General features: G+C 37.4%; 1 protein-coding gene across 3 annotated transcripts; it reads left to right on the forward strand.

Annotated features, from left to right (window-relative positions):
* The first annotated feature begins 205 nt into the window (after nucleotides 1-205).
* Nucleotides 206-9961, forward strand: LOC137936582 (geranylgeranyl transferase type-2 subunit alpha 1-like). Of its 3 annotated transcripts, none has more exons than XM_068781349.1 (10): nucleotides 206-1184; nucleotides 1308-1403; nucleotides 1479-1693; nucleotides 1789-1948; nucleotides 2032-2192; nucleotides 2278-2382; nucleotides 3846-4610; nucleotides 4748-4925; nucleotides 8986-9172; nucleotides 9468-9961. In XM_068781349.1, exons 3-10 carry the CDS (start codon nucleotides 1581-1583, stop codon nucleotides 9854-9856), a joined length of 2058 nt encoding a protein of 685 aa, XP_068637450.1. In that variant the 5' UTR covers nucleotides 206-1184; nucleotides 1308-1403; nucleotides 1479-1580; the 3' UTR covers nucleotides 9857-9961. The 3 variants fall into 3 exon arrangements, with proteins under 3 accessions (XP_068637450.1, XP_068637449.1, XP_068637448.1); XM_068781348.1 differs by having other exon boundaries at nucleotides 206-1161; XM_068781347.1 differs by having other exon boundaries at nucleotides 206-1403.
* Nucleotides 9962-18999: the final 9038 nt, after the last annotated feature.

The raw sequence follows: 18999 nt of genomic DNA on the forward strand, positions 1-18999 counted from the left end.
GAGCTAAGTTAAAATTAGAATCGAACTTAAGTTCAAAATATTTAAATAAACTCGGGTCGAATATAGGCAGCGGCTGGCTCGATGCATACTAGTGACAATTCGAATTCTGATGTATTTCCGAGCAGAACTCGTGGTTAGAAAACGTTACAGTGAAGTTTCTGCGAAATTTAGGAGAACCAATTGATTTATTTGGCCATCTCTTCTGAGTGTCTAATGGTATGGGCAGGAAGGAGATGTAGTTGTGGTTGATGATGTTATTTAATAGAATCTCGTGACTGAAAACCGTTACGCTGAAGTTTCTATAAGTTTTGGGAGAAACTGATGACGATGAGAGCGCGAAGGTGGGTTTTTTTGAGCTTCCGCTTAAGAAATTTATGAGAGCGCGAAGGTGGGTTTTTTTGAGCTTCCGTTTAAGAAATTTGATAAAAGTTGCCTGACGACTAAGAGATAAGGACTGTGAAGAAGTTGCAGAGGAAGCAGGAGACAGATTGGCGATTCCATCTTTCCAGAGGTCGAAGACCATTTTCGAAGGATCAAATTGCTCTTTCTTTTCTCTTATTTTGTTTTTGGTTCTTTAAAATTTAGGGACCTGTTGGAATATGTTGGTGATCTGGGTTAAATATTTAACTTTTTGCGCGTTAATCGACTAATTGTTTGGGATTATATTGGCTAGGTATTTATACGGTATTATAACAGGTTTGTCCCCCGCGCGTTCGCGTGTTTGGCTAATGGCTTTTCATTTGGATTTGGCGGGGGTCGAACGCATGTTTTCGTCCATAACTCCTCAAGATCAACTTCTTATGATTTTTCAAATTCAGTATCAGAGGACTTTGCAGGAAATCAGAACTCCAGGAGCAGTATTTCCCTCCCACTAGAGAGCGGATGGGCTCCTCCCCTCTCCTCCTGCAAGTGTTGAAGCGGGAGAAGGGCGGGAACTTTTCCTTCCCACCCCACTGCTTGTGCAGAGGCAGGGGCGGGGAAGGTGGCCCTACTCTCCCCATCCCTCCCTTCCTTGCCTGCCAGTGTGAGCGTTGGCCGGTAACGGGAGAGATGAAGCGGCCTTCCTAGCAAAGTAGACGGCTAATCCTCCCTGCTCCTGATGGCTATAATGGAAAAAGTATCATTAATGAAAAGTTAAACACATGGAATGCCACATCACAGGTAAACTTGTTTACCGGTGACATGTAAGTGCACTTTTCATTTTTCAATTTTAAAATTTGTGCATTTCTGTTTTCTGGGGAGGGGGAGTAACCCAGTTATCAACCCAAAATTTTATCGCGCTCCCTTCTCAATTTTCATTCTCTCAGATGTTGGGCTTCCTCCTGTTTGCTTTACTGGTCGTCTCTCCTTCACTGACAAGCTCTCCTAGCCGGTCGGCTGCGTGACTCTTCACTAACGCATTGGTACCTCTCGACTCTTTATAACTCTTGGCTTGATTACTCTTCAAGTGTAGCACTAATATCAGAATGGAAACTCAGGGTGACAGTTGAGGAATTTGGTGAGTATACCGTCACCTATAGAAGGCTTCATCTTTAGGGAATTAATTTGTTGGTCTCTGTTTCCCTGACTAAAATACTAAGATGCACGGCCGTCCTCGCAAGCCTCCTAAGCCCGAAAGTGCAGATTCGATCGCCAAGGCTACTGAGCTCTCCAATATTCAATCTCAACTTCTTTTTAATCACCAAAACAAAATGTACTCTCTCTTTCTCTCTCTCTTTGTTTGTCGCTGTCTCTTACTCGGGGGGTTATACGTTTTCTGATGAATTGTGGACTTCGTTGTTCTTTCAGATATGACAAACAAGCTCTCGATATCTCCTCCAAGCTTCTCGAAATCAATCCTGAAATCTACAGCGCTTGGAATTACAGAAAACTTGCTGTTGAAAATCTTTTGCAGTCCTTGACAGATATCGATTCTTTCAAATCTATTTTTGACGAAGAGCTCAAAGTGGTGGGATTGGATGCTGTAAAAGATTATATTTTGTGTGATTTTTCCGGTGGTTAGGCTATTCTTATTTTTTTTCCTCCTTGAAGGTGGAAAGTGCATTGAGACTGAATCCAAAGTGTTATGGAGCATGGCATCATCGGAAATGGGTTTTAAGCAAGGGCTTTTCATCCATCAACAATGAATTTTTACTTCTGGATAAGTTTTTGAAACTTGATTCAAGAAATTTCAATGGGTGGAATTATAGAAGGTGAGAATTGATGTTGTTGTTTTATTTTTTTTAAGATAACATAAACTCTGATGAGGAAGATTGTTCGGATTTGTTCATTTTCAAGGTTTGTGGCTGCATTGAAGAATGTTCCTGCTGAAGAAGAGCTAAAGTTCACTACAGACAAGATAAATGCTAACTTTAGCAATTATTCTGCATGGCATAATCGATGGTATGAGAAGGTTGTTACCACTTTTTTTTAATTGTTATTAGGTGTTATTTTTCTGTTGCTCTTCTACTTTCGGTGCTTTTTGTGATTGCAAATGTGTTATAACATGTAACTCAAGAAACAACAAAGCATGGGAGGCGCCACAAGTTGAGCCTTGCCAAAGTGAGAATTCAGCTGCAACAATCTGCATGTTATTGGTCTTTATCTTATCAAGTGCAGGAAATACAAAGTAAGCAAATGATAAATTTGGATTGTTCCAAAGAACCCTCTGACCCATCCTTGCATTGGTTAAATGTACAGCTTGAGTGGTTTCTCTGGATTTACTCAGAAGTAGGACTAGACTGTTAATTCTAAGTTTGACTCAAACAAGGACTCAAAAGACATAACTATCATAAGTACTCTTAGAACGAAATAACACAGTGGACCAGTCCTCTCGACACAGCCCATTCATTCTACAGATCCTCATTACATTAGGCCTAAAGGCACATCAATCCGCTTGATGGCCGCACTAGCTGATTTCTGAGGAAACCTTATTTGAGACTTTCAGGTACTCGGACTACTGTTTTGTGGGTTATGAACCTCAAATTTTATTGTCTTCTTGACTCAAATCTCTAATGATATAGTCTTCTAAACACAAACTCCAAGTTAACCTGCTTTCTTTGCTGTCATCTTTTTGGGAATTCACATAGCTTTTGGATGTTCTAGAGCTTTTCCAATAGCTTCTTTTCTTTTCTTTTTGCCTCTTGAGAATTCCAAAAGCTTCTTTATTGACGCAAAACTGCATCAAGTGCAAAACTATTATCTGCATCTAGAACCAAGTACTCTTGTGCAAGACGCTAAGAAAAATCGTTGACTTTATTCTTTTGTGCACGTCTTAGGCTTCTAGTGTCACATTTTTTTAAATGGATGAAAATGGGAACTTGGACAATCCAGCTGAGTGAATTACAGAAATCATATTTAGCAGTAATTGAGTGAGTCTGGGCCAAAAAGTTGAACCGGTTGAAGTTACGACTTGAACTGCAATTGGTTGCATAGATTTTAATATTTATTTCAACAATTTAAGCTTTTTGTCTTTCTATTCTTCTTTATTGTTGGGGAAGTTTTGATTTTCCTTTTTCAACTTCCTAGGTTTTTTGACAACCTTTCGGAGATTATATAGTTTTACGAATAGATTTAAGAGGAGTTTAAACGTTAAAGTCAATTCTGACAGATTTTTCTGTTGTCTTCAACCAAAGAAAGGATGCCTTCAGAATAGAACCTTTACCATCTAAATCTTAACTACTTGAAAAGGATAGTTTATTATTCTACTTGATTGGTATATATGGTGTATTCCAAACCTATATCAAAACATTGATACCTTTAGGCCGTTATCTTTTGCTCTATGTACTGGATGGTTATTGCAGATCATATATTTTCGTTTGTTCTGAGAATATGCATTTCATAATTTGCTAATTTTTGTCTTGCAGTGTTCTTTTGTCTAATTTGCTAAGCGAGAAGGCTCAGGGATTCTATCCAAGGGAAAAGGTCTTAATGGAAGAGTACGATCTCATACACCAAGCTATTTTTACAGACCCAGATGATCAGAGTGGATGGTTTTATCATCTCTGGCTTCTAGATCAAACAGTCACTCCAGAAGCTCCTTTCCTGATTTCTTCCTTTCCTGCTCATGGTTCTGGTTTGCATCCATTCACGAATTCCATTATGGATGAAGCTCTTCCTCTCATCTTATATTTCAATCAGCCAGTTGGAGGTGTTAGCTTATCTACTGTAACTATTAAGTCTGAGCTTAGTATATATGTTGATCTTATGTGGAAGCCCATATCAGCAAACAAGTCAGGACTCGCCCAAGCTTGGTTGGCATACCTGAAAATTCCTGATATGAGATCTTACCCTTCAAAACTTTATCCTGTTGAGATTGTCATTGGACATGCTGTGGGCATTGTTTCATCGAATGCTTTCCAATGTGGATATCCTTCTCAGTTAGAATTTTCCCTTAACTTACAAGATCATTCAGTGGACTGTGATGAAACATCTGAGGGGGCGATGATTGTTTGGAAAGAAGAAAACTTTTATATTGAAGAAGATATTAGTAAAAACTTGAATTTTTTTGGTGTTTCATTTGAGACCACAAAAATCCATAAGGAGCATCAAGTAATGCTTTCAAGGTGGAATATTGAAGCCATAGAGAATGATACAAATCTGTTCCGGGAGTTGTTGTCTGAAATAGACTGGTTAGTCTCTTCTCAGAATTATTTTTTAGTTGGTTGGTGATTGTCTTATTCTGAGGAATTTCTCTCTCTCTCTCTCTCTCCCTCTCTCTCGTACATCTTAGTATTGCGTTGATCTCCTTTATTTTTTTCTTTGTCAGTAAAATAGGGAAGCTTACACTAGCACGTTTATTAACAGCTCTTGATGAGATGGTCCTATCCAACGACAGAAGGAGCCACTCTAAAGAGATTTTAGAGCTCTATAATGATTTGATGAAGCTAGATCCTGTACATTCCAGATATTATATGGACGAGTTCAGCCTACTTATACTAGAGCAGGTGAGTTGCAGTTCCTGTTTGATATTCATTTCAAATTATTCTTGAATGTAGTTCCAATCTTGATTTTTTAATATATCATAAATGATTTGTGTTCTAGGTTTGATTGAACCTTGAAATGTACATGCTATGGATACACAACCTAAAAACCTTTCAACACCTAATGAAAGTCCAAAACTGAGTCCATTGTGCCAAATTGGCAGAACTACCTATTATCCCTCCTTTCAAGGTATATTTTATTTTAGAAAATGAACCAAAATATTTTTAATGTATTTTTTTCTTTTAAAAAAATATGGTTAACTTTGATTAATTTGTTCCAGTTGCACTATGATCAAGCTACAGTGTGGGTCCTGATGCTTGCAAATGACAATTCATCACACCAATAAAACATGGCATGAAAGTGGTATTTGAGAGAGTAATTTATTGAAATGCATCTGCCAGTAAAACATGTTAGTAAGATATTGGCCTGAAATAAGTAAATGCTGAAGTTGTGATACTGTATGCAGTTTAGTGAAAGAAATAATTATGTAGAATCCTTCTTTAGTATGTGGGTAATACAGAGATTAAAAACAATGAAGATATTACAGTCTGACTTAAAGTTTACAGGTAAAACTTGAAGGACCAGAAGTAGGGGTTTCGGGGGTTGGGAGAAATAGCAAACAGAGAAAGAGAAAAAAAAGAAATGACTTCTACGCAGGCATTACTATATTCAAAATTAGGTTAGATTAATCAAAAGATGCTCTTTTTATTTCGTATGATGCCTTTCATGGGCACATTGATTTACCAGCTTTGGAAACCCTTTTTCTCACTTTTTGTAGGTAAGATTGCTGCTCTAAGAAGAATAAAATTGTACTCAGTTCTACTAAAAATAGAAAGTTGTGTTGTAGCAATTTTTAACAGGAAGTAACTTGAAAACTGAAGTGATAACTTACTACATCTAGACTACCTAATCTACAGAGGACTACCCATCTCATTTTCTCTGGGCAATCAACTGCTTGAGCATGAGCACTTGTCCAGTTCCATTACTTGGGACAACTAGAGATTGATTGTCTTCTTCCCTCTCTCTTTTTTTAAATTTATTATTATTTATTTATTTATTTTTTGAGAAAGGTGAAGTTTTATTCCAAACACAAGGAATACAAACTTAGGTAGGGGTGCCTCTTACATTGAGAGATTGGAGAGCCACCCCTTACTTAGTTAAAGGATCAGCCGTGTTGTTTGCTAATCAATGTACATGAGTCCTAATATAGTTACTTAGAAACTAGGTTCATAATTTCATAGAAGGGTTGTGGATGCCTCCCCGATGGTTTGGCTTCCTTAGCACACCAGCTGACCAGAATGTTGGAGTTGCGTCCAATCCACAAGGGACTGCCAATTGATTTTTTGTTCAAGAGGATGCCTTACTTGAGTCTTTGGAGTTCTATAGTAGTGGAGTTAGCATCATTGATTGGCCCCGAGTTGGAAGCCACTGCAAATGATGCTTTCAGTAAGGATGAGTGCATTGCAAGGTTTTCCCCCCTTCCTATCCCATATCAAGGAATGACATGAACAAGATGGGATAAGCGCCGTAAAAGGAAAAAGGTGGTGAGGTGGAGGAGGGGAGTTCCACAATAGTGGAGTCAGCAACATCGGTTGCCCTGAGTAGGAAGTCACCGTGACGCCCTCATACATCTATGAAACTTCCACCAATTCCATCTTGGGAAGGGTTCCCAGTGCACACCCATGAAAGTTATGGTTGATCATTCCTGTGTGTGTGGGCCTTTGAAGCAAAAAGGTAAGCTACTAGGTTCAAATTACTCTTGAGGATGTCACCTAGACTTTGAAATTCCTTTTTGATGCTGACCCAAGCCAGATAGATATTGAGTTGTCATTTCTCACCTGCTCATGGCCACAGGATTTGTTATTGAAATGGCGGTTGTTCCTCTCCAACCAAATTTCCCAAGGTATGTGGGCAAGGCAAGTAGAGAGGGGCAGCAAACCAAATTTCACAACCGTAGACCACTCCCTAGTTTGAGGATGTTTTTGTAGGTGCTGAGTTGGACAGACTATGTCCTGGCTTGTTTATCGTGTGTCCAGATCCCCAAGTGAAAAGGGTAGTGTAGGAGCAAATGATTGACCACTTCCTCAGCTGTGCCACAAAGAGTGCACAAGCCATTGGCAATAGGAGTACCCCTTCTTCTGAGATTGTAAACGTTGAGGATTTTCCCCCTTTCAGCTCTCCAAAACCTCATGGGCTCCACTGTTCTCCCAAACCTGCCAATCTCTTATAGCAGAGGCGACCTGATGAAGTCCAGATTAGGGTCACTTCTCATTGCTTTAAGGTGGGCTCTCTCAAGTAAATTGGAGAGAGCACCATCATCAATGTCTTCCTCCTCATTGAGGCATTTATGAGTGTGAGGTCCCATCCTTTCTGTTGCTTCAAGGTGTGTGTGTGCGTGCATGGTGGTATTGACCTTGATAGCCCCTTCACCAATCCACCACAGCTCCAGAAGCTCACAGTTTCTTCTTTCACAATTTCAGACTTTTGTCCTCGTCGAGCGGTCAACCCCTTGTTTAGTTGGCAAAAACTTAATTTATAGCAGCTCAAGAGGTACAGCTCAAGAGGTAACTTGGACTAGCCAGGGGGGATCCCTAGCATCAGCAATCAGCAAGCTGTCTTGCCTGTTGTTGACCTTGATAGCCCCTTCACCAATCTACTAGTCAGTCCAGGAGAGAAAGCACAACATCAACGGCTTCCTCCTCATTGAGGCCCCCATGAATGGGTAGGTCCCATCCTTTCTGTTGCTCCAGGGTGGGGGTTCCTAGCATCGGCCATCAAAAAGTCTTGCCTGGTATTGACCTTGATAGCCTTTTCACCAATCCACCACTGCTCCAGAACCTCATGGTGTCTTCTTTCATGATTTCAGACTTTTGTCCTCAGTGAGCGGTTAACCCCTTGTTTAGTTGGAAAAAGGCTTATTGTTTAGTTGGCCCTTCTTTAGTTGGCAAAAGCTTAATTTATAGCAGCTCAAGAGGTAACTATACCTATACCATGTTTGGTTATGCTGCTTTATCTTTTTTTCAGATGTCCATGTGAGCATTGCTGGCTTGAATTGCAGTAACTATGGAATCCATGTGAGAATTTACAAATGACAGATCGGACATAAAGTCATTGATTTTGTTATACCTGCCACTAAATTTTTGTTTAATTTACTGTATTGCAACCATATAGGTCCATTACCACAAAGTCTGGGCTCAAAGAAACGACCCAGACTACACTTGGCTATAATATGTGCGGTGGATGATATAGCTAGGGTGATGCAGGAAAACTCCTAATTTAATTTGTGTTTGTGCTACTTAGTTATTCAAAGGTGAACCCTGAATTTTTAAACAATAACTAAGTTATTTTGATGTATTTTTATGAAATTTAATTACTTGTTATTGTTTTAGTGATTAATTTTATTTGTATCATTAATGACCCGAATACTTTTGTAATATTGTTCAATATTTACGTATTTTTGGTTGTACAGATATGTTGGTATTATTCAGACATAGAAGTATATTAGATATATATTACCTAAGGCCGTTTGGTCTAGTGGTATTCTCTTTACATCAGGTGCATCAGGTTGCGAGTTCGAATCGCGCCACGCCCCTCTCAAAAAAAAAAAAAAAATAGATATATATTGGTTTAGGCATAAAGTGGATTCCTCTTTTCTTTGAATTAATATATATATACACATTTTCCTCAACAAAAAAAACTATTTGTGCCTACATATGGCTAGGGGAGAAAACCTCAAGGCTCTTGCCTGCTTAGTCAACATGCGGTATTTAGAGTATTAGTATTCTAGGGGTCTATTACTAATTAGCCATGTATTATAATTTATAAATCATAAAATTTTTCCTTCGTTTTCCTCGTATGCACAAACATTAGTAAAAAATTTCCTACTGTTCCCTGTGGCAGCACAAACGGAAGAAAAATGGTCAAACAAAAATTTCCTATGGGAAAATTGGGTGAATGGAAAATGATTGTCTTTTCTATGGCGGTATCCTTAGTATTATGTATTCTTTGCATATAATTTTGCAGGTGACTTCCACTAGAGACTCCTTGGTGCAGCACTGTTGTTACTATAAAGAATCGAAGCCCATGAGTTACTCTGGCAACATCTGTTTGCATCTTAGCAAGTTATCGATCACAAGACTTGGCTTTGTTGAGCGTTTGCTTTGGGTTCAGATGTTGGACCTCAGTCACAATGAGCTTCGGTCGATTGAAGGTACTAAGATTTGGTCTTCTCATGCAATACCTTCTGACAATATTTCGTTGGCCATATTTTGAACTTGAAGACACATTTTATTTCTTTATCAAAGATATTCAATATAATGCATGTTTTTGTCAGAAAATTGTTATTGCTAAAAGAATAAAAAGCACCTTAAGTGTGGATCCTTGTCCTTAACTATTTGTTTTTGTGGAAGGGCAGTTTTGGCAAGATCAAAGATTTGTAATTAGTTTGTTCAGGATGGCTCTAAGGTGTGATTTCTTGCTGATTTTCTCACAAAATCCCGTTTCAGGTCTTGAAGCAATGCAAATTCTCACCAGGTTGAACCTAAGCAACAACAAGATTCGCAGTTTCAGTGCTTTAGAACCATTGAGAATGATCAAGTCCCTAAGAGTACTGGATATCTCATATAATGAGATCGGTTTGCATTCCATTGACACAACAAGGTTTCTGTATTCTTCTCCCTTGTCTCACTCTAAGGAAGCCAATCAGAAGCTTGCAGAGTATGTGAATGATGACATTAAAGCATCAGATTACTGGGAAGCAATATGGATATTGGAGGACCTTAATCTGACTCAACTGGATGTAGTAGGCAATGCTATTAACATTGAGCATTTTGGCAAATTAGCACTAAAAGCCATTCCCACTCTGAAATGGCTTGATGGCATGTCTTTACTATAATGTTGGAGTTCTATTGAACTACTACAAATTTCTTTCATCTTCTTAAACCTGAACATATTTTTGTTATGTTATTCATCAGAGATAAAACTGATGAGTTAAAACAATTTTGGCTAAACCAGGCTTACCTAGGTTGAACATGTTTGCAATCTCTTATTTATATTATATTTTACTTATCAATAACAAGTACTAGGCGGCTATATGTAAATACATAGGATTATGAAATAACTTCGATGTGGTTGCTTAGATTTATAACAAGAGGGAACTGCACAATGACAACTTAACTCACACAAAACAAACACTTACATACACGAGATAAAATGAGTATTGTTGAATCAGTTGTTTTAGTCTAACAAAAGATCTACAAAAGGTTACGTATCTAATGAATCTATAAATATATTAAAAATTAAATGTTAAAGAACAATCTCACAGGGATTAGTGAATACAAAGACTTGAGTATATTAGTTGGGAAAAAAGTTTCTTAAGTTGGCTAGTTATTCTAGGATGGGGTTTTGGACCCAATCTCACATAGTATCAAATAGGTATTTATATGTGAGATTTCACCCAAATTATCCACATGTAGAGCCACAAAAGAGGGCTTACACGTGAAGGAAAATGTTAAGGAATAGTCCCACATGGATTAGTGAATACGAAGATCTTGAGTTAGTTGGGAAAGAGACTTCCTAAGTTGGCTAGTCATTTTGGGATGAGCCTTAGACCCAATTTTTCATGGTATCAAAATATGTACTCACTCATATGTGGGCTTCCACCTAAATTATTCACTCAAAAGAGGACCGAGCTTGGTACCTGGATGTGTGTATTAGGTTGGGTTTATTGGGAATCTGATCCCACCCGAAAAATCCTTGCTTCAAGGACTGACAGACAGGTTTTACTAACCTCGATCTAACCACAATCAACTCTCATCTTAATATGACTTAAAATTTATATACCCTTCTTAAGCTTATAATATAAATAAAAAATGAGGATTTATTTTAATTTATTCTAATGGGGTTTACACTTCAAAAAATTTACGTCTGTGTAAGCTTCTTCTATGATATATCTTCCGAGACTAAAACCCTAAGGCTCACTACTCTCTCACGAAGCCGGACAACGGAGGTTAATCTAGGAAAAATTCCATTTGATCTCAATTTCCACCCATCCTCCTGTCTTGTCGCGGTAGGCCTCATAATTGGCGATCTTCACCTGTAACTTCTCCCACGCCACTACTTCTGCCTTTGTTCACTCTTTTTTTAGTCAATTCAATGATGTTCTCCTTTTTATTTGTTGTTCAAAATTTTCCATGAAATAGGTATCGCTATGTGGAGGAGTTGCCGCAGAGGTATGGTAGCATTTGTTCTGTCGTTTGATATGACTCTTCAATTCGTGTTGCTCTTGGAGATGTACAAGTAGCTGGGCACTTGTAAACTTCAGTTTTACTTTAGATTTATCCAATTTTTTGTTATTTAGGTTGTTGAATGTTAATGCACACGACGAATCTTGTAGAGCTATTTGGTTTGTTGACACCGCTAGGTCACCCCTTCTGGGATTCGAACTCGCAACGTAAGTAGTGGCTCTGATACCAAATGTTAAACACCTAGCCAATACTATCCAAAAAACTGACCTAGTAGGTAGTGGAAAGCCAAACATTTAACCCAGAACCATAAAAGTTTCTTTCATATTCTTAAATTATAGTATTTATGTTTGGGTTGTGGCAGTTTGTTGTTATTCATCAGAGATAAACCTAATGAGCTAAAACAATTTTGGCCAAGCCAGGCTTACCTAGGTTGAACATGTCAGCAATCTCTTATTTATATTTTGTTTCACTTGTCAATAACAAGTACTAGACGGCTATATGTAAATACACAGGATTATGAAATGGCTTCATTGCGGTTCCTTAGATTTATAACCAGAGGGATTCACACAATGACAACTTAACTCACGAAAACAAGCACGTACTTATATGGGATAAAATGAGTATTGTTGAATCAGTTGTTTAGTCTAACAAAAGATCTACAGAAGGTATCGTCTCTAAATGAATCCATAAATGCTAAAAATGTTTGCAATCTCTTATTTAAGTTAGCTATCAATTGGTTAGTTAACATTGAAGTTGAAGTTAGACTTCAAATTCAAGATAATGATTTGATTCAACTTCAAATTTTCCTTGGGTGTTAGTGTAGACAAGTTCAAGTGCACTAGCAAACAGATTCTAATGTGAGTGCCCCAAAATAAAAAATATGATATAAACAAGATAATGAATAAATTTTTATTAATATATATACTAAATAATGAAATACTATATTATATTAATTAATGATTACAATTTATAATAAATAAATAAAGTAAAAAATAACATAAGCGAATATAATAAATAAATAAATTATTTTTAATAACATAAGATATATTTTAACATTAAAAATCACTACTTTAATTATAGTAATAAAAATTAAATATAATAAATAAATAAATATATTATTTTATCAATATCATAATATATATTTTTATGTATTATTAATTAATAATATATTACCCCAAAATTTAAAACCATTGGTTTAATTAATTATAGCAATGGGATAATTAAACCAAAATAATTGATCAAAGGTTTACTTTAACAATATTTTAATTATTAAATTATTAATTTAATACAGTAATTACAAAATGAATATATTGAGTAAAAATAAATATATTATTTTATCAATATCATAATATATATTTTTATGTATTATTAATTAATAATATATTACCCCAAAATTTAAAACCATTGGTTTAATTAATTATAGCAATGGGATAATTAAACCAAAATAATTGATCAAAGGTTTACTTTAACAATATTTTAATTATTAAATTACTAATTTAATACAGTAATTACAAAATGAATATATTGAGTAAAAATAAATAATTATTTTATTAATAACAAAAGATGAATTATTTTAAAAAATAAATATAATGAAGTTATAATGCTAGTTTAATTTTTCCTAACTTAGGAAAAATTAAATCATAGCATGTCTTCCTCATGATGCCGATAAGGGCGGGAGACAACGGTGGGCTAGGAACGGAGGCGGCGCTTCGTTGGTACGCAGAGAGGGAGGCCGAGAGGGAGAAGATAGAGGGAAAAAATCGGGGGAGTAAGGCTGAGAAGGGAGAAGAAGTCGAGAGGGAGCAGAGAGCGGGAGAGGGAGACGCGAGAGGGAGAAGGGAGACGAAGCTGAGAGGGAGAAAAAATTTCGGGAGAGGAACGTTGAGAGGGATAACAGAGCACAAATGAGGGAAAAGTTTTGGTTAGGGGAGGCAAAGACTCGTCCCGTGCGAGGCTTCAAGTAAAAGATTTGGAAAATCAAGCTGAAATCCAATTCCACCGTTTTAGCCCGAGTAGATGACCTGCTGTTTTCAAATGAGCACCAACATCATTCACCCCTAACGGCCTAATCGAATGAATTATGTAATGTGTGTGAACTTCTAAATGAATCCATAAATGGTAAAAATGTTAAAAAACCAACCTCGATGTAACCACAGTCAATTCTCATCTTAATCTGACTTAAAATTTATATACCCTTCTTAAGCTTATAATATAAATAAAAAATGATTCGCAACACCCCTACTGCCACCATTGGTTTTTCAAAAAAATATAAATAAAAAATGAGAATTTATTTTTATTTATTGGGGTTTACACTTCAAATAATTTACATCTGTGGAAGCGTCTTCTGCAATATATCTTCCGAGACTAAAACCCTAGGGCTCACTGCTCTCTCACGAAGCCGGACAATGGAGGTTAATATGGGAAAAATTCTGTTTGATCTCGATTTCCACCCATCCTCCTCTCTTGTCGAGCAGGCTTCATAATTGGCGATCTTCTCATGTAACTTCTCCCATGCCGCTAGTTTTTGCCTTTCTCACTTTTTTTTAGTCAATTCAATGACGTTCTCCTTTTTATTTGTTGTTCAAAATTTCTCATGAAATAGGTATTGCTATGCGGAGCACTCACTGCCACCGAGGTATAGTAGCATTTGTTCTATCGTTTGATGTGACTCTTCAATCCGTGTCGCCCTTGGAGATGTACAAGTAGTTGGGCACTTGTAAACTTCAGTTTTACTTCAGATTTCTCCAATTTTTGTTATTTAGATTGTTGAATGTTAATGCACATGACGAATCTTGTAGAGCTATTCGGTTTGTAGACTCTGGGCGAAGTACTTCTTTAACTTCAATGTTGCTCTTTCAAAGCCATCGGTTTTCTGATGAGCTAATTGCTTTTTCCCCTTATGGATGCACCCACTTGTTTAGTTATTGCAACGACTTGAACAATCTTCTGCCTCCAATGTGGTCACCACATCAGGTACACCTTATGACCTCTCTCACGTTCTTTCTTATGCCCGGTTATCCCCATCTCATAAAGTTTTTACCACTTCATTAACCATTACAAAAGAACCCCCTAGTTTCTTATAGGCCATGAAAGATCCTAAATGGTGTCAAGCAATGCATAATGAAATTTCAAGTCCTCCAGGCTAACCACACATGGACGCTCATCTCTCTTCCACCTGGCAAGAAACCCATTGGATGTAAATGGGTATACAAAGTCAAGCTCAAATCTGATGGCACCGTTGAGCATTACAAAACTCACCTAGTCGTCAAAGGATACAACCAGATTGAAGGACTTGACTATCAAGAGACGTTCGCCCCAGTTGTCAAGCTGGTTACTGTACGTGTCCTACTCAGTGTTTCTGCTATTCAAGGATGGCATATTCACCAACTCGATGTCAACAATGCGTTCTTACATGGTGATCTTGATGAAGATGTCTACATGTCACTACCCCCTGGTTTTGGACGAGGTTTACAAAATCATGAGAGAAAACAAGTTTCTAATTCAAACTCATTCACAATAATCGAGAGATGACCAAATAAACAGAGGTTAGAGATCACCGGATATGGATATTTCACCAAAATAAGGATGTAGAAAAAAGATAACTTTGGAGAAGCTTCGAAAACCTTCTTTCTTTCCTTCCTTTCTTTTCTCCTCTCTTCTTCTTTCTCTTCTCTTTCTCCTCTCGGTCGAACCCCCTTTTTTCCTCTCTCGGCCGAACGTCTTCGCGTTTGGTTTCTCTCGCTCACGGCAAAACAACCCTCTTCTGTTTCTCTCGCACACGGGCCTGTCACTCGCTCGCGGCAAACCAACCCTCTTCTATTTCTCTTGCTCACGGGTATGTCACTCGCTCACGGAAAACCAACCCTCTTCTGTTAGGGTTTTTTTTTTTTTCTTTTACTTTATCTCTTTCACATGAAAGAGATTAGTGGTGGGCCCCACTCATGGGCTGGACTCCACCTACTAAAAACAACAATCTCCCCCTCCAGACCATGAGGAGGGCTCACCACAATCTTCCATACCGGCTAGACTAGTGCACAACTCATGTTTTTCCTTGGCCACTACTTTTGTCATCATATCTGGTGGGTTTTTATCAGTGTGGATCTTCACAAGAGATAACATATCATTTTCCAACACATCTCTAATCCAGTGATACCTCAAATCAATGTGTTTTTTTCCTACTATGAAAAGTAGCATTCTTACTCAAGTCCAAAGCACTTTGACTATCACAATGAATTGCATACCTCTTTTGTTTGAAGCCTATCTCACCCATCAACCTTTTCAACCACAACATTTCTTTACTAGCTTCAGTTGCTGCAATGTATTCAGCCTCTGTTGTAGAGAGAGCAATGCATTTTTGAAGTTTAGATTGCCAAGAGATGGCTTTCCCTGCAAAAGTAAACCAGTAACTTGACATAGACTTTCTCCCATCTATGTCACCTGCCCAATCTGCATCTGTAAAACCTTCTAACATAGGCTTTGAACCACCAAAACACAAACACAATTTGTTAGACCCTTTGAGGTACCTGAGAATCCACTTAACAGGAGCCCAATGTTATTTCCCTGGATTTGCAAGAAATCTACTCACAACACCAACTGCAAAAGCAATGTCTGGTCTAGTACATACCATAGCATACATTAAACTTCCTACTACTGAGGAGTAGGGAATCTTCTCCACGACTTCCTTTTCCTTCTCAATTGAAGTACACTGTTGGGAGTTTAATTTGAAATGATTTGCAAGTGGTGTACTTACCGGTTTTGCATCTTTCATGTTGAACTTCTCAAGAATCTTCTCAATGTACTTTTGTTGTGACAACCAAATTTTCTTCTTCCTTCTATCACGAGAAATCCTCATGCCCAAAATTTGTTTGGCTACACCTAAGTCCTTCCTATCAAAGGACTTGCTGAGATCCTTTTTCAACCTGTCAATCAAATTCATATCTTGCCTAACAATTAGCATATCATCAACATACAACAAAAGAATTATAAAACAACCATTTGGGAACTTTTTACAGTAAACACAATGATTTGTAGATGTCCTCTTGTAGCTTTGACCCATCATAAAAAGTCAAACTTTTTATACCATCGTCTTGGGGCTTGTTTCAACCCATAGAAACTCTTTTTCAACTTACAAACCATATGTTCTTACCATTTTTCTTTGAATCGTTCTGGTTGTTCCACATATATCTCCTCTTCTAAGTCACCATGGAGAAATGCTGTTTTGACATCCATTTGTTGAATCTCTAAGTCTAGGCTAGCAGCTAGACTAAAAATCAGTCTAATTGATGGCATCTTCACTACAGGTGAAAAGATTTCTTCAAAATCAACTCCTTTCTTTTGGCTAAAACCTTTTACAACCAATCTTGCTTTGTACTTGACTTGATTATTCCCTTCTTGTTCAGTTTGTAAACCCATTTGTTTTTCAAGGTCTTCTTACCCTTCGGCAATGTCACCAACTCAAAAGTGTGGTTCTTATGCAAAGAGTTTATCTCCTCTTCCATAGCTTTCAACCACATATTCTTGTTCGTATCTTTTAGAGCTTCTTGAAAATTTTCAGGTTCACCTGCATCAGTAAGAGTAATAAACTCATTAGAAGGATATTTCTGAGAAGGAATTCTACCTCTTTGAGATCTTCTCAATTCAAGTTCAGCCACCGGTTGTTCAATAGGAGTTTCTTCTTCTTAAACTTCTTGAGAGGGTTCATTTAGTTGCTCCCCCAATTCAGCATCCTTAGGAGTCACATCTTCATGGATAACATCATCCTCTTCATGAGATTCTACACTTTCTTCAATAACTGGTGTAGGAAGGGACACAAGAGGCAAGAATGAGGTAATATCTAGAGTACTTTGACTTTTCTCAACTTTTTCAAGGTCTTCAATGGTTTTCTCTTCATGAAAGACCACATCTCTACTTCTATGCAACTTCCTGTTCTTAGGATCCCATAATCTGTATCCACACTCATCATCTCCATATGCAACAAAAACACATGGAATAGATTTCACATCAAGCTTTGACCTATTTTCATTGGGTACATGCATTAAAGTTTTACAACCAAATACATGCAAATGGGAATAAGAAATCTCTTTTCCTTTTCATACTCTCTGAGGAATATCCTCTCCCAAAGGGTAAGAAGGTGACAAATTTATCAAATAAACTGCAGTCCTCACAGGTTTCCCCCAATAGGATTTAGGTAATTTAGCTGTAGAAAGCATACACCTTACTCTTTCCACAATGGTGTGATTCATCCTTTCAGCTACACCATTGTGTTGAGGGGTCCTTGGAACTGTCAACTCATGCCTAATTCCAAGTTTTGAACAATAATCTTTAAATGCTCTAGAAGTATATTAACCTCCATTATCACTACGTAAGCATTTAAGTTGTATACCTGTCTCCCTTTCAACCATGGCATGAAACCTTTGGAATATATCAAAAACTTCCCATTTGAATTTCAACTTGTAAACCCAAACCTTCCTGGAAGCATCATCTATAAAAGTAACAAAATACTCTGCACCACCGAGAGACTTAACATCCATAGAGCATACATCAGAATAAACAAGGTCAAAAATCTTTGTGTCTTTCTTATGAGCATTTCTAGCAAAGGTAAGTCTATGTTGTTTACCAAACAAACAATCATCTCAAGGAGAAATTTTTATACCTTTAGGTAAAAGGTCCTTCTTTGCTAAAATCTCTTACCCTTTCTCACTCATATGTCCAAGTCTCTTATGCCATAAATTTGATGAGCTTGCTTCTAGGGTTGCAGTCAAGCGTTCATTAATGACTTCTACTTCAGTTTTTTAAAGAGTACATAACTTGATTCCTTTTGCTAGTATGAGTGATCCCTTGCAAAACTTCCACTTGCCATTAACAAAATGACTCTCAAATCCCTCTTCATCTAATATGCCTGCAGAGATTATGTTAAAGCGAAGATTTGGGACATACCTTACATCTCGAAGAATCATCTTGCACCCGAGGTTAGTTTTGATGACTATGTCGCCCTTTCCTTTAACTTTCGAAAAACCTGTGTTTCCCATTTTCACTGTTCTGTAATCACCTGACTGAAATATAGAAAAATATTCTGCATGATGAGTAGCATGGAAGGAAGCACCACTATCAACAATCCAACTTATTTCAAAATCACTTGCTAGAAGAGAATCTACATCACAAGTCATAATAGCAACTTCATTATCTAACACTATTGTGTTTTCATCTTTTTCATTATCTTTTTCTTTGGCACTTTATTTTCCTTCCTTTTGTGCTTTCTTGAGAAACCGACACTCACTCTTGATATGTCCCTTCTTATGGCAATAGTAGCACTCAAGATCCTTTCTTGACTTTGACTTTCCTCTAGATTTTTCTCTCTCTTGAGGTTTTCTACTTTTGCTTCTACCTCTCTTTTCAAACATCAATGCTTGAGAGTGGGAAGAACCTAGTGATTTTCTTCTTGTCTCTTCATTCAACAAGCTGCTAGTGACAAGACTCATACTCACAATTCCATCTGGAGCAGAGTTGCTCAAAGACACCACTAAGGTTTCCCAACTATCTGGTAGAGAACTAAATAATGGAAGGGCTTGGAGCTCATCATCAAGAACCATCTTTATGGCTGTCAATTGATTTACAATGCTCTTTATCTCATTGAGATGTTGTGCAATGGAACCATTATCATTGTACTTCAAATTCACATGCTTCCTTATGAGGAAAGCTTTATTTCTAGCTGTCTTTCTTTCATATAAATCCTCTAATTTTTCCATAATGATTTGGCTGAAGTTTCACTTGAGACATGGTGAAAAATACTATC

The sequence above is a fragment of the Aristolochia californica genome, unplaced genomic scaffold (assembly GCF_029961685.1).
Source record: "Aristolochia californica isolate CCGP_79_NKW_82.1479 unplaced genomic scaffold, dmAriCali1.0.hap1 SCAF_7, whole genome shotgun sequence".
NCBI classification, from domain to species: domain Eukaryota; kingdom Viridiplantae; phylum Streptophyta; class Magnoliopsida; order Piperales; family Aristolochiaceae; genus Aristolochia; species Aristolochia californica.